Source organism: Hemicordylus capensis, chromosome 1 (genome assembly GCF_027244095.1).
Source record: "Hemicordylus capensis ecotype Gifberg chromosome 1, rHemCap1.1.pri, whole genome shotgun sequence".
Classification (NCBI taxonomy): domain Eukaryota; kingdom Metazoa; phylum Chordata; class Lepidosauria; order Squamata; family Cordylidae; genus Hemicordylus; species Hemicordylus capensis.
This window is the reverse complement of record NC_069657.1, coordinates 100,276,899-100,289,020: the sequence shown is the minus strand read 5'-3', so window position 1 is coordinate 100,289,020 and position 12,122 is coordinate 100,276,899. Positions and strand designations below refer to the sequence as shown.

At 43.3% G+C, this 12,122-nt stretch overlaps 1 protein-coding gene across 1 annotated transcript in view; it reads right to left on the bottom strand.

Annotated features, from left to right (window-relative positions):
* The window catches only part of ZDHHC13 (zinc finger DHHC-type palmitoyltransferase 13), a 47,818-nt gene extending 38,715 nt beyond the window's left edge, over window positions 1-9,103 (bottom strand). The window contains exons 1-2 of the mRNA XM_053284558.1: window positions 8,883-9,103; window positions 3,579-3,724 (exon numbers count right to left, since the gene is read on the bottom strand). Coding sequence (XP_053140533.1) covers window positions 3,579-3,724; window positions 8,883-8,912 — 176 coding nt within the window. The 5' untranslated portion in view covers window positions 8,913-9,103. The remainder of the gene's footprint in view (window positions 1-3,578; window positions 3,725-8,882) is intronic.
* Between the last annotated feature and the right edge of the window lie 3,019 nt (window positions 9,104-12,122).

Sequence of the window (12,122 nt, the reverse complement as noted above, 5' to 3'; positions counted from 1 at the left end):
ATCATCTAAAATACTGTATGCCCATTTTGTAAATACTGTAATGCAATGTCCCAAATACAGTATGTTCACACCAAGCTGTTAAAAATGGGAAGATTTCCAGGAAGAAGCAATACAAAGTCTTGCAGCAGATGATAAGCCAAGTATCAGTTCAATATGATTGATCAACACCTCTCCTTTTAACTAATACAATACTATTTTAGGATTCTTTAACCTAACCAGTAACCTAACAGGGAATCCCACATGTTATTGACTTCAACTCCCAGGATCCTCAGCTGCAATGGCCTTTGGCTGGGAATTGTAGTCACCAACACTGGGATTCCCTGTTACTGGGATTCCCTGTTAGGGAACACTGCTAACCTGTGAGCTCTTTTATATTATCCTGATATTTTAACTTGTTTTAAAAATTAAAGGACATGTCCATAACAAATGATAAATGTCTGCCTTAAGGCTATGACATTTACAGCAAACATCATGGACAGATTTGTAAATACGTGATAGTAAACTGCCCAGTTCTGAGTTCTCGGTGGTATATAAAAATGTTACAAACAAACAAACAAACAGTCTAAGAGGGGTCAAATCAGAAGTAAATATAAAAATGCTTAACTGGAACAATTATACAAAATGAATGAATATATATTATCTGTTACTATATAACAAAAAAATGGTTGCATCACTGGGAATTGGTACTTAAAAGAAACTCAAAAAATAACAAGCGTAACATGCTTTGGCCAAAGAGGTAAACATATTAAGAACAATTAGAAAAAGGACTGGAAAATGCGAGTCTGGTCAGAATTCCTAACAATATGTTGTCCTGCATATCAAGACTTTCATACCACGGAAATACACACTACTCGCACTTCACCTGCAACATCTTGCTGCTCTCCTCCACACCCAGGGTATTTTAATGCAGGTTACACAAATTTCTGCATATTCATTTCTGCAGCAGAATCTCAGTCCAGCCTGGTCCAGCCCTCTGAGTACTGAATTATGTAGCTTGAATATATACACTTTCATGGTCTTCTTTCATGAGCTGCATCTATCCGTACATTTTTAAAGTTTATCGTTATGAAGTGTAGCATCCAGCTATATTTTGGTGACCACATTGCTTTAAACCAGGCCTGCACAACTCAAATTGGCTTCAGTTACTCTTCACAGGTCAAACATGCTTTGCAGATGTCAGACTTAATTGGGTATAATAGTAATAACCCTTGCTTGCTAACACATCAATTACCACATGAAGGGGGTGAACACCCTCATTGGTATTAAATAGAATATTAGGTCATAATTACAGGCAACAAGGGACTTTCCAAAAGTAAAGGTTTATGGTTTTTTGTTTTGGTTTATGCCCTTAAAAGCAGGGCCGGATTAAGCTAGTGTGGGGCCTGTAGCATTTGTTATAAAGGGGCCCTAAATTTTAAAAATGCACATAAGTATTAAAACATAAATTATTACTTGCACAGTAAAGTAACTCACTGAGTTGTGGACGAATGAATGAATGAATGAATAAAATAAATAAAAACAGATATTCTTATTCAAATTGATCCCCAGAGTAAATCTTTCTCTGATATTAACAGCAGATGGTTTTTCCGTGGATTGGCTTTTTAAATATTTTTATTTTAAACTACATATTTTAATGTGCAAACACTGGATAAGGCTATTAGTACCTTTTAGGGTACCAGGGGCGGGGTGGTGGGACATGGGCATCACCATCTAATCCAGCATCATAAGGAAAGTGAGCGTGACAAGAAATTTTCAAGAAATGGACAGGCTATTTCCTTCGGGCTTCTGCAAGCCCTGGCTTTTTGCTGTTTGGAGCACTGCCTGGGCAGCAAAGCGACCTTTCCCTTCAACAGGAAGGAATGAAGCTGCAAGAGCTGGGTGACCAGTGAGCACTAAGACTGCAACGGCTCTTTTCCCACCAAGGGTGGATTGCAGAAGCAGAGAGGAGGAAATGGGGAAAGGAGAAAAGCTTGCAAGCATTTAGTGTGGGGCCTTTGAAAATGTGGGGCCTGTAGCAAATGCTACTTTTGCTACTAGGTTAATCCGGCTCTGCTTAAAAGGCTTCAGTATTGAGCACTTGGAATTGAACTGATCATCAAACACCATGGGTTTAACAAAAGGTAATTTTCTTCCAAGATGTTCACCTGTGAGAATATTCTCATTGGCTTTTTGGCCAAATCTCACTTATACTTGAATATTAATCTGAATTAATTTTGCAGCTGATTTGCATATGAGATCTAGAAGTTATTGAAACTTGAAATGTATTGAGGTATTGGCATCTAGCAATCTCACCTATGTATCTGAAATTGTGATGCTTTATTCTTATGTGGTTTTACTGCATGTATATCATGCATTTCTCTGGAGTTTAAATTAGCTGATTCAATCATTTATATTTTTTAATATTACATACACAGTCTCTGGAGTACTGACTTCTTCTAAGGAAAAACATAAGATCAAACCTAGTGTATGGGAAGGTTTTACTGTGAGAAATAGGCTCTTCTCCAGAAACAGGGTAAGAACAAGTTTGAACAACAACAAAAATAGCATATTTAAATACTGACAATATTACTGGTTTCTCTTTCTCACCCATACAACTTATTGCAGCTGGTATTCAATATATTACATAATTTATTATTTTTAAAATATAAATATAAATCAAGGGTGTTGCCAGGCTGGAGTAGAATCTGGGACCATGCTCCCCCACACTTTTTCCTTTGTCCTCCCCGTGTCTTGCTGCAGAAGAACGCTAAGGACATGGTGAAAAACAAAAGATTCCCTGCACGCCATTTCTCTTGCTCCTGCACAAACAATATCACACAATTCCATGCATACAGACACTTTCACTTGTAAGTAAGTGTGCATTCCCCTGGCTCAGAAACATTTTAAAAATATATCTAGCTACTACAATCACCTTATATATTCATAACACACCTGCAACACTTCTGTCTTTCTTATTCACCCACACACACACCAGCAAATGTTTTCCACAGAAAACTGGGTCCAAGATTTTGTCCCAGAATTTAGAACCAAACCAAACCCAGCTGCTAAGAAATAGTGGGGAGAGGAAGCAAAGAAAAGGAGTATTATGGTTTTACTCTGTTCTTTTTATTGAGAGTAGGATTCAAGAAGGGTCCCTAAGGAACTTTAATTGAAGATCTTTTTCACTCTCTCTCTACTTAAGGAGGGAAGGGAAGAAGTGCCAGGTAGCATCTCTGTCTCCTCCCCTTCTCATGACTGGCTTCTTGATGCTCCCTGACATTTCCCTTGCTGCTGAGCATGTCACTTAGGCTGCGGGAAGGGTGGGGGGAACCTAACCAGTAGCCACCCAGTCAGGAGAAGGGAGGGACACTGCCTAACACTCCTCTGCACTCCCCTTCTGGAGAGAACTTGTCTTGACTGAAGCCAAGACAAGACCTACAGTCAAGAGCCACCCATGTGTCAACGAGTCAGGGAGGTGGGATGGGGAGAGCAAAGAACAAGCTTTCATCCAGGCCAGCTCTCCATCCCACCCCCGGAACATTTGTCCCACCTTGTTCAATTACAACAATTCCCTTGATATAAATATTAAACATACTTACTGAGTTGCTTTAACAATATCAAAGTTACTGTAGTCCTCTACAAAAGGAAGCACATTTTGCTCTTTTGGCAGATCTTTATCTTCATACATGTTGGGCCAGCTGTGACCATGATGGCGAAGGGGGCCATGACTGTGATCCTGACACTGCTGATTAACAATAAATAAATTTAACAGGAAATATTTTTTTCCTAAAAGGTTACACACTTAAAAGTAGATAAATTATGAAAGATATGTTTTACTTGCAGTTTGATGCACGCCCCCGACATAAAACTATGTACAAAAAACAAAAACAAAAGCCAAACATAACAAAAAACCTGAGAATTCAATGAAACTATAACAGGAACTACAGATCTGACTGCACTTAAACAGAAGCCTGGGAGTAAGTGTGCATTAAACATTCATGTAAGGGCAATCAGACCCTGTCTACCCATGTTAAAAGGAAGGCAGTGGGGATTCATGCATGAAAAGGTAAGGTGAAAGGACATGTAATCCTGTGACCCAATCCCAAAATCCTAGTTAGTGGTAAACCTAGGAACAGCACTGTGGCTGCACTGACGTGAACAAAGGCTACATTCTTAACCAATAGTAAAAGGATCAGGGTACTTCTGTTCCAAGGGTGCAACTTTCATCTGTAGTATTTACCCTACATGGAAATAATCACAGAAGTCTCCTCTGCTTGCTATCTAGAGACACAACAGAAAGAGACATTTTGCAATGAATGTGAAATAAGATTTATCATTTTAGGGGGGAAACCCAACTTCACATATATGCTGATAGGATCTTTGCTGTCAGTGACTGACCAGGAGATAAATCTTGGGAAATCTTGGGGTGGAAAGCTCGTTGAAAGTGTCAACTCAATGTGCGGCAGCTGTTAAAAAGGCCAATTCCACACTAGGGATCTTTAGGAAGGAGATTGGAAATAAAACTGCTAATATCACAATGCCCTTATACAAAATTATGGTGCGGCCACACTTAGAGTACTGCAAACAATTCTGGTCACCATACATAAAGAACGACATTGCAGAACTGGAAAAGGTGCAGAAGGGGGCAACCAAGATGAGATGACCAGGGGCCTAGAGCACCTTCCTTATGAGGCTAGGTTACAAAACCTGGGGCTACGAACGCAACACTGGCCACAGTATTTGCTCTCAAATGGGGAACGCGGCCCTGTTTGCAAGTGAAGCCACACCCCTGCATCTGACATCAGATGCAAGGGGGCATGGCGGGGGGGGCGCCGTGGTGGGAGGAACACAGGCCACCCACCGGCTGGCTTCTTCCACCACTGCAGGGGAGTAACAGCAGGAGAGATGGCATGCCCTCAGCTCCTGCCTGTGGGCTTCCCAGCGGCATCTGGTGGGCCACTGTGTGAAACAGGATGCTGGACTAGATGGGCCTTCGGTCTGATCCTGCAGGGCTGTTCTTATGTTCTTAAAAGTAATCTCACTCTCTCTTTCTGATTAGAAGTAAGGTGGGAAGTGTTCAACCCTTCTGCCAAAAACACCATGCAAAGCTGATGTGCTTCTATGATCAGGAGTCTAGCCTGCTTGGAAGCTTAGTGAAGATCCACATTTGTGAATAGGTTTATCCAACTATGCTCAAAAACTAACTAAATTCTCTAAAAATCACAATCCTGACCTTGCTCACTAACAAGCTAAATCACAGTGACCAACTCAGGAGAATTTCCCTCTCGTGTTCATCTTTTCTCTAAACCTAACCTCTCCCGATCCTTCAAACCAGCTGGTTTAAGGCACCTAGTCTACTTCCAAAGCAGCTGCATTGGATTATCTTGTTTTGCCTATGCCCTCCTTTTCTAACCAGGCTCTTTCTTCCCTTGATTTGCTGATTCCTGTGTCAAGTAACATCCCGCCTGTCTGAGAAACCATTCCCACATAGCATTCCCAAGCTATCTGGTAGTCTGACAACAAGCAGATTTGCTAAGTCAAAATTCTATGGTTACCGCATTCGTTTCAATGGTTATTACTGAATGTACTGCTTTTCTGTGATGATATTCATGCGAGCGAGTTGAGTCTCTCAAATTCCCCACATTAATGACTTGGTTTCCTAGCATTACAATTAGAGATCTATCTGGCCAATTCCTCAAATGAGATTGTGTGTTTTGATTGCTATTCAATAAATGTTATTTATTTTCTATTAGAAGCTTGTTGTCCCCATTTGTCTCATTCCTATGTCCATGCATGGGACAGCCTTTCCTGCAAAGGTCCCATATGATGTGTCTTGCCCTATCCTATATAATAAAAGGCTAAGTGAGTGGCCATGGCCTTGGAACGTTGGGGATCTGCGTCCCTGCCTCCCTGGGCTGTTCTGGGCCTGCGCGAAGCGCAGGCCCAGAACAACCCAAGGGAGACAGGACCACCGACACCAGGCGGCCATGCTGGCCAGTTCTATTGCTGCCGCGTCTGTCTGCCCGGAGGAAAGGACACCGGGAAGGGAAAGACGGCGGGGGCGGGCAGCAATCGGGACGGCATTCTGGGCGGCACTCTGGGAGGCAGGGCCAAGGGGAAGACGGCGGTTGCGGGCGGCACTGATGGCGGCGGAGCCAGCACTCACCATCCGACCAGAAGCACAGAGGCAGCGACGGCACACCCTACCCGGCCGCAGGGAGGCAATTCAGCAGGGAGGAAGGCGCGGGAGGCGGTTCTCTTGCCGCCGCCTCCTCATCCCGTCCGGCGCCGGCGGCCGCAGCGGCGCCTCTGCCCAGCTTCTTCCTATGCCTCCTTTTCCGGGTGGGGGGTTCCTCTAAAAAGGCTTTTCTGCTCCCAGCCTCCTCAATTTGTTTGCCAGCAGGTGAGAGAACAAGGAGGTAACTGAAGGAGGTAACTCTTTCCTCTTTGCACTTCTCTCACTCCAGCAAGGGCGAAGCTCAGTCAGGCTCTCTGCGCTGTTTCCCCCACTGGAGAGAAACACCAGCACTTTTTCTCCTCGCGAACCCAAGCCTCTCTCTACTACACTACAGCAAGCATATACCAGGCAAGGCTGGCTTGCTTAGTGTGTGTCTGTGTCACGTCGCCGCCCGCACCGCAGCTTGCAAAGGAGATGGGTTGTGGTGTGTGTAGAATACTTCCAGCCTGAGTCTGCAGTGTGCACATTTACTCGGAAGTAAGCCCTACCAATTTCAACAAGGCTTACTCCATAGTAAGTTACTGCATGCAGAAGACCCCAGGTTCAAGCCCTGGCAGCATCTCCAGGGAGGGCTGGGAAAGACTCCTGCCTGGAACTTTGGGGAGATGCTGCCAGTCAGTGTAGTAGGCAATAGTGAGGTTGATGGACGGATCAAGGGTCTCTGACTTGATATACAACTTCCTACACAGCCAATGTAAAGTAGACCATAGTTTCAAAGAGGTAACTGCAGAGGAAAGGAAAGAAAGGAAGAGAGAAATAAATAAAAAAGAAACAAAAAAAAAAGGGCAAGAGAAAAGGAAGAAGAAATAAAGGGGGGGGGAACCTAGCGCCCGTTATTATAACGGGCTTAAAAATACTAGTGAGTAATAACAACAGATATTACCAGAGCAACAGGAGGTCCCATCACACAGAGACGGAACCCATTATGCTCTTTTACCATGTGAATCACTCTCAACCAATACAAAATAGGAAATGAAGTGGTTAAAGGGTTTACTGTTGTGAACCTGGATGGAGATCAAGATAACATTGAAATAGGTGGTGGCCACAAGATGAGTCTGAAAGTTTCATCCCACTTAATGCATGCTTTCTGACATTAGACAAAAAGCACATGTGTTTTGCAGCCCTTTACTCACTCTTTATTAGTCAGCCACTAGCATTAGAAAGCTGCCACCATGGGTGTCAATCCAAACAACTGCACTGTTTTGTCAAGGACATTAAAGGAATGGGTGCCTTTGAAAGTGGTGGCTGTCTTATATTTCACAGGGAGAGACAGGAGATGGAGATGAGTGAAGGAAATGCATTGAACATATGCTCAGTGATACTGTTTCTTTACTTTATGTATTCCCAGAACTCACACCTGCTGGACTGGTCCTTAAAAATATGGTCTAGCCTAGGGCTGACTACCAATTCAGAGTTATCGCTGCGTATTGCAGCAGGTAAAGAGGTTCAACCAGGATAGGAATGGTCAGAAGATAACTAGTGGTACACTTATGAAAAAGTGCTCAGTTTCTTGTGAGTCACTAGGACATACAGTTCATTAGAACTCTTACAAAGTCTACGAGACCCTTGATCTAATCCAGAGAGTCCCTTGGTCTAACCAGCAATTTGTCTATGCAAGAGTACATACTCAAGGCACTTAGATTATCTATGCCCTAACCATGAATGTAAATTTCATAATACAGCGCTCCTGTTTTGTAAGTTTAACACACAATCATGGGCCCCGGGGGTTTTGTTTTTGTTTTTAAGTAGACTGTCAAACCCAAGGGCGTCCACAGAAATATAATTATTTTAGAAAAAGGGATGTTGGCTCAAAAAAAACATTACTACAAGTCATTGGACTCTCTTTGTTCTCCCCATGCCTCCACCATGGTGCCAAAGAAAAACGATGAGGGTGACAGGCCTGTATGGGTGATTTACTGCATTGTTGTAGTATACATTTCAGAATCTACCACAATCAGCTTTATTTGCCCTTTTAGTACACACATTTCAAACGAGGATCAGAGTCTTGAGCCATGATCCCAAGATTACATTTCACATATTTTACACAGTATCTAATCTGCCTTGGTTGTGGATTGCCAGGCCAGGCACCAGGTGTGAAGCCGCCCTGATTTCTTTACCAAAATACGTTTGAAACAGATAGATAGATAGATAGATAGATAGATAGAAACCAATTTAGAGTTCCAGAGGGCCGCGCCTCCGTCACATCACGCCCACACCCGAGTTAGGTGATGCGAGGGGTGCACGCGAGAAAGCCGCGCGCCCCTCCTCCGGTCAAATAGCTGTAATTTCAAATCCTGACGCTGCAAATCTCCCACGGGGTGGGGGGCTGGGATCCCAGATACTGGCTCAGCCGCACAGGGACAGGCTGCTGATGGTGCGGCTTCTCTTTGGGCTTTGCTGATAGTTGCTGGAGGAGTCGGCTCTGCCCTGAACTGGACGATGTGAAAGTGCCGCCGCTCCCTCATCCCCCGCCGCCCGAACTTCTTCTGGAGGAGATTCTAGGAGGCGCTCCGTGGAGGGACACTGGAGAAGACTTCAGTGCTGCCGCCCCATCTCTAGGCCTCTCCCCCGCTTGGCGACACCCCCCATCCCGCCTACCCCATCATCTGGCCCCATCTCTCCCCCGGCTTTCGCTTCCCCCCACGCACAACCCTTTTCTCCTCACCGTATGGCCGCCACTGCACTTGCCCTCCATGCTGATCAGTCGAGACAGACGCCCCGCGCCGCTGCTGGCCTGACAGGTTCCAGTTTCCTGGTCCCGACTCCCGCTTCCTGGTTACCGAGCGAGATACACACACACGCCGCTCCTTGCCTCAAGCCCGCTCAGCAGCAGCAGGAGAGGGAGGAGAGAGAGCCGAGGGTGCCTGCCTGGCTGCCCCGGCCCCTGGCGGCGCGGAGGCAACCTGCAAGCGGCTGAAGCGGAAGGCGCAGTGCCCCCGCTGCTTGCTTGTTTGCTTTCTTAAGTTACACGACCAAAGTGTCCCAGGCGGCAATCCTCTGCCCGCTTATTTGGGAGCAAGTCAACCTGAGGCTAGGTCTGCCTACTCAGAAGTAAGCTCTGTTCAGCGCACGGGGCTTATTTAGTCCCGAAGGAGGGGTGTGTGTGTGTGTATATACCATGCAATGAATGGTAAGGTTCAGCTATCAGAGTGTGTGTGTGAGAGAGAGAATAAAATTTAACTTAACTGAATAGGAGAAGTAATTAGTTGAACAGGAACTGTAAATATCTTCATGCTCTTTATATATGCAATCCTCTATATAGGCAGTTGGAAGCGAGTCCCATTGCAGAGAGGGATGTTTAGGGTTAAAAGACCCCAGCAGGGGTGTAACTACTATTAGGCAAGGGGAGGCGGCTGCCTGGGGCCCCCCAGAGGCAAATCACATGACTATATATTGTAAAGTGTGTGTGTTTGTATCAGCGAGGGGCCCATTTTAAAATTTTGTCTCTGGGCTCACTCCAGCCTTGTTACGCCCCTGGACCCCAGTATCTGAATTCGGTGTCTGCTAAGTGGGAGGAGGAGTTAGGTAAGCAGGTGTGGTGGCGCTGTTTTGACTAGAGCGGAAACAAAAACTGGAGGAAAAAGGAATTTGCATTATCAAATGTCGCGATTCGAATTTGGAGGAATAAAATGCCGAATGTTTGCCTTGGTATAGCCGTCACATGTGCGGGACTCCTGAAACACGGCTCTAGATTAAGCTAAGGGCAATCAAGACCAGAACAGGTATGCTGAAGAGTCATACTTGCAAAACACAAGTATTTCATAGGGGAGAGGAGAAAAAGATCTTGGTCCCAAATCCAGCTAACACTAGTCATGATCAACAACCCGTTGCAGCAAGCTGGTCACTACTAACTTATTATTTCCAATGGCACTTTCAGACCACTTGTGTGTCAGTACTCAGGACAGAAGTCAGTCTTACACACACCTACTAGCTAAACCATTCATTGTATGTTACAACTTTTTCATATGTGATTCTCCCAATAGCACCATCAAGCCTGTGAATAATACATGTATTGTTGCATGCACTTCAAAGCATGGTCATTCATGCAGACTGCAAAGTCAGATCTCCATAAACTCTTCTTTCATTGCTTAAAAAAAACTCCATGTGTCAAAATTTTGTGTTGGGAAGAAAGCCTAAAATTTCTTTCTATTTCTGTGTTCCAGCACAACTTTACAAGCATTATCAAAAAAGTTGTGTTGGCTGTTTTTCAAGGAAGGTAAACTTACGCCTCTTAAAGCCCATCCAGTCAACATATACATACCATATTTACCCAAATAGATGACTCTGAATTTAAGACTCCCTCCTTAAAAAATACAGGTATATCTGTTTTTACCCCCAAAGAAAGAGAACTTTGATTTAAGATTATCCTAGTTTCTAACATCAAATAACTTGAAAAAAGCTCTAGTCTTGAATTCAGATAAATATGTTAACAGCTTTATACCAGTTTAATGATCACAGCTTGCCCCAAAGAATGCTGGCAGGTGAGGATGCTGGAAATTCTCTGGTCTTTTCATCCTAGCCTTTTCTCTGGTAGCAACCCTATCTACTCACTCATTCATTGCTAACAAGAATTTAGATGAAACTGTTCCCAAGCTATAGCATTCCTGTTTCCTCTCCCCTCAGGTGTTATCTCATCCTTAAAAAAAACAAAAACTAATTATAGCCATTATTGAACTTTCTGTAGAAGTTGTAGCACAATTGTCAGCTGTGAACTGACAAAAGAATTGTCTCAGCTGCTTTGGAAATATAGCTTCTGATTTGCTTCCTATTGCATTACCTGATTTAAAGTTTTGCCAATAAATTATGTGATTAAAATGTTGCGTGTTCTGGAATGCCTTCCCTCTGCTCTAGAGCTCCTTGAATTGTTTACTGTTGCTACAGTTTTATGATAAAATGAGATCAAACTAAGGTGTTGTGTTCACCCTGCTTTTGACGGGGGAAATTAAATTGACAGGTTTTGTTTTCCCTACCTTACCTCTGCAGCTAGCAACACAAAGGCAAAAATAAGTGAAATTTACAATACACTTTTCAATTTCACCTTTTTGCTTTTTCTCCCACATAGGCAAAATCCCTATGCCCTCCATCATGATAGAACTACAGATCCCAGGGTTTCTAGGGCAAAGTGAATGCCCATCATCAATCCATTTTAAATCTGCACAATTACTTCATAGTAAATCCTATTAAATTCTGAGGAACTTCCAGCTCACACACATAGAACTGGACTACAAACAATTCTATTTACCCTTAGGAGTAGATTTCATTGAATGCAGACTACATCATGTTTATCTTACTTCTGATACATGATGCAGAATTATTTATCTTATGCCATAAAACGCGGACCTTATATCACTAGAGTTAGTTACTGGAAATACAGACTGGAAATGATTAAGCCTTAGTTTATATACACATTGCCTTGAGTTGCCTAATTACCTGAAATGTAAAATATCACAGTGCCCAATAAACCTGGCTGGTTTAAGAGAATATACTTAATTTTTTTTTAAAGATTATTTTCAACAAATACAGCACGTGTAAAAACTGTGCAGCAATGGAAAAGAACAATAAAAACTCAACCATAAGCCAGAAATTAAGAGCCATTTGAGGTTATACACAAGACCAGTATTAAGAAGAGATTGTTGGTTGCTGAGCATGCAGGTACAACTTGATAGGAGAAAACTGAAAATAAAATTCAAGAAAGAACATCATTCCAAAATTTAATTTGAGTGGATGGAGGGTTACAAACTGACCATCCCTTATTGACATATTCAATAAATGGAAACCATATTTGAAAAAATTTAATGAATTTAATCAGATTTTCCAGTTTGTTTCCAGGTCTAATTCAAGGTGCTGGTTTTAGAGCTTTAAAGCCCTTAAGGGTTTGGGCCCTGGATTCCTGAGGGACTTCCTG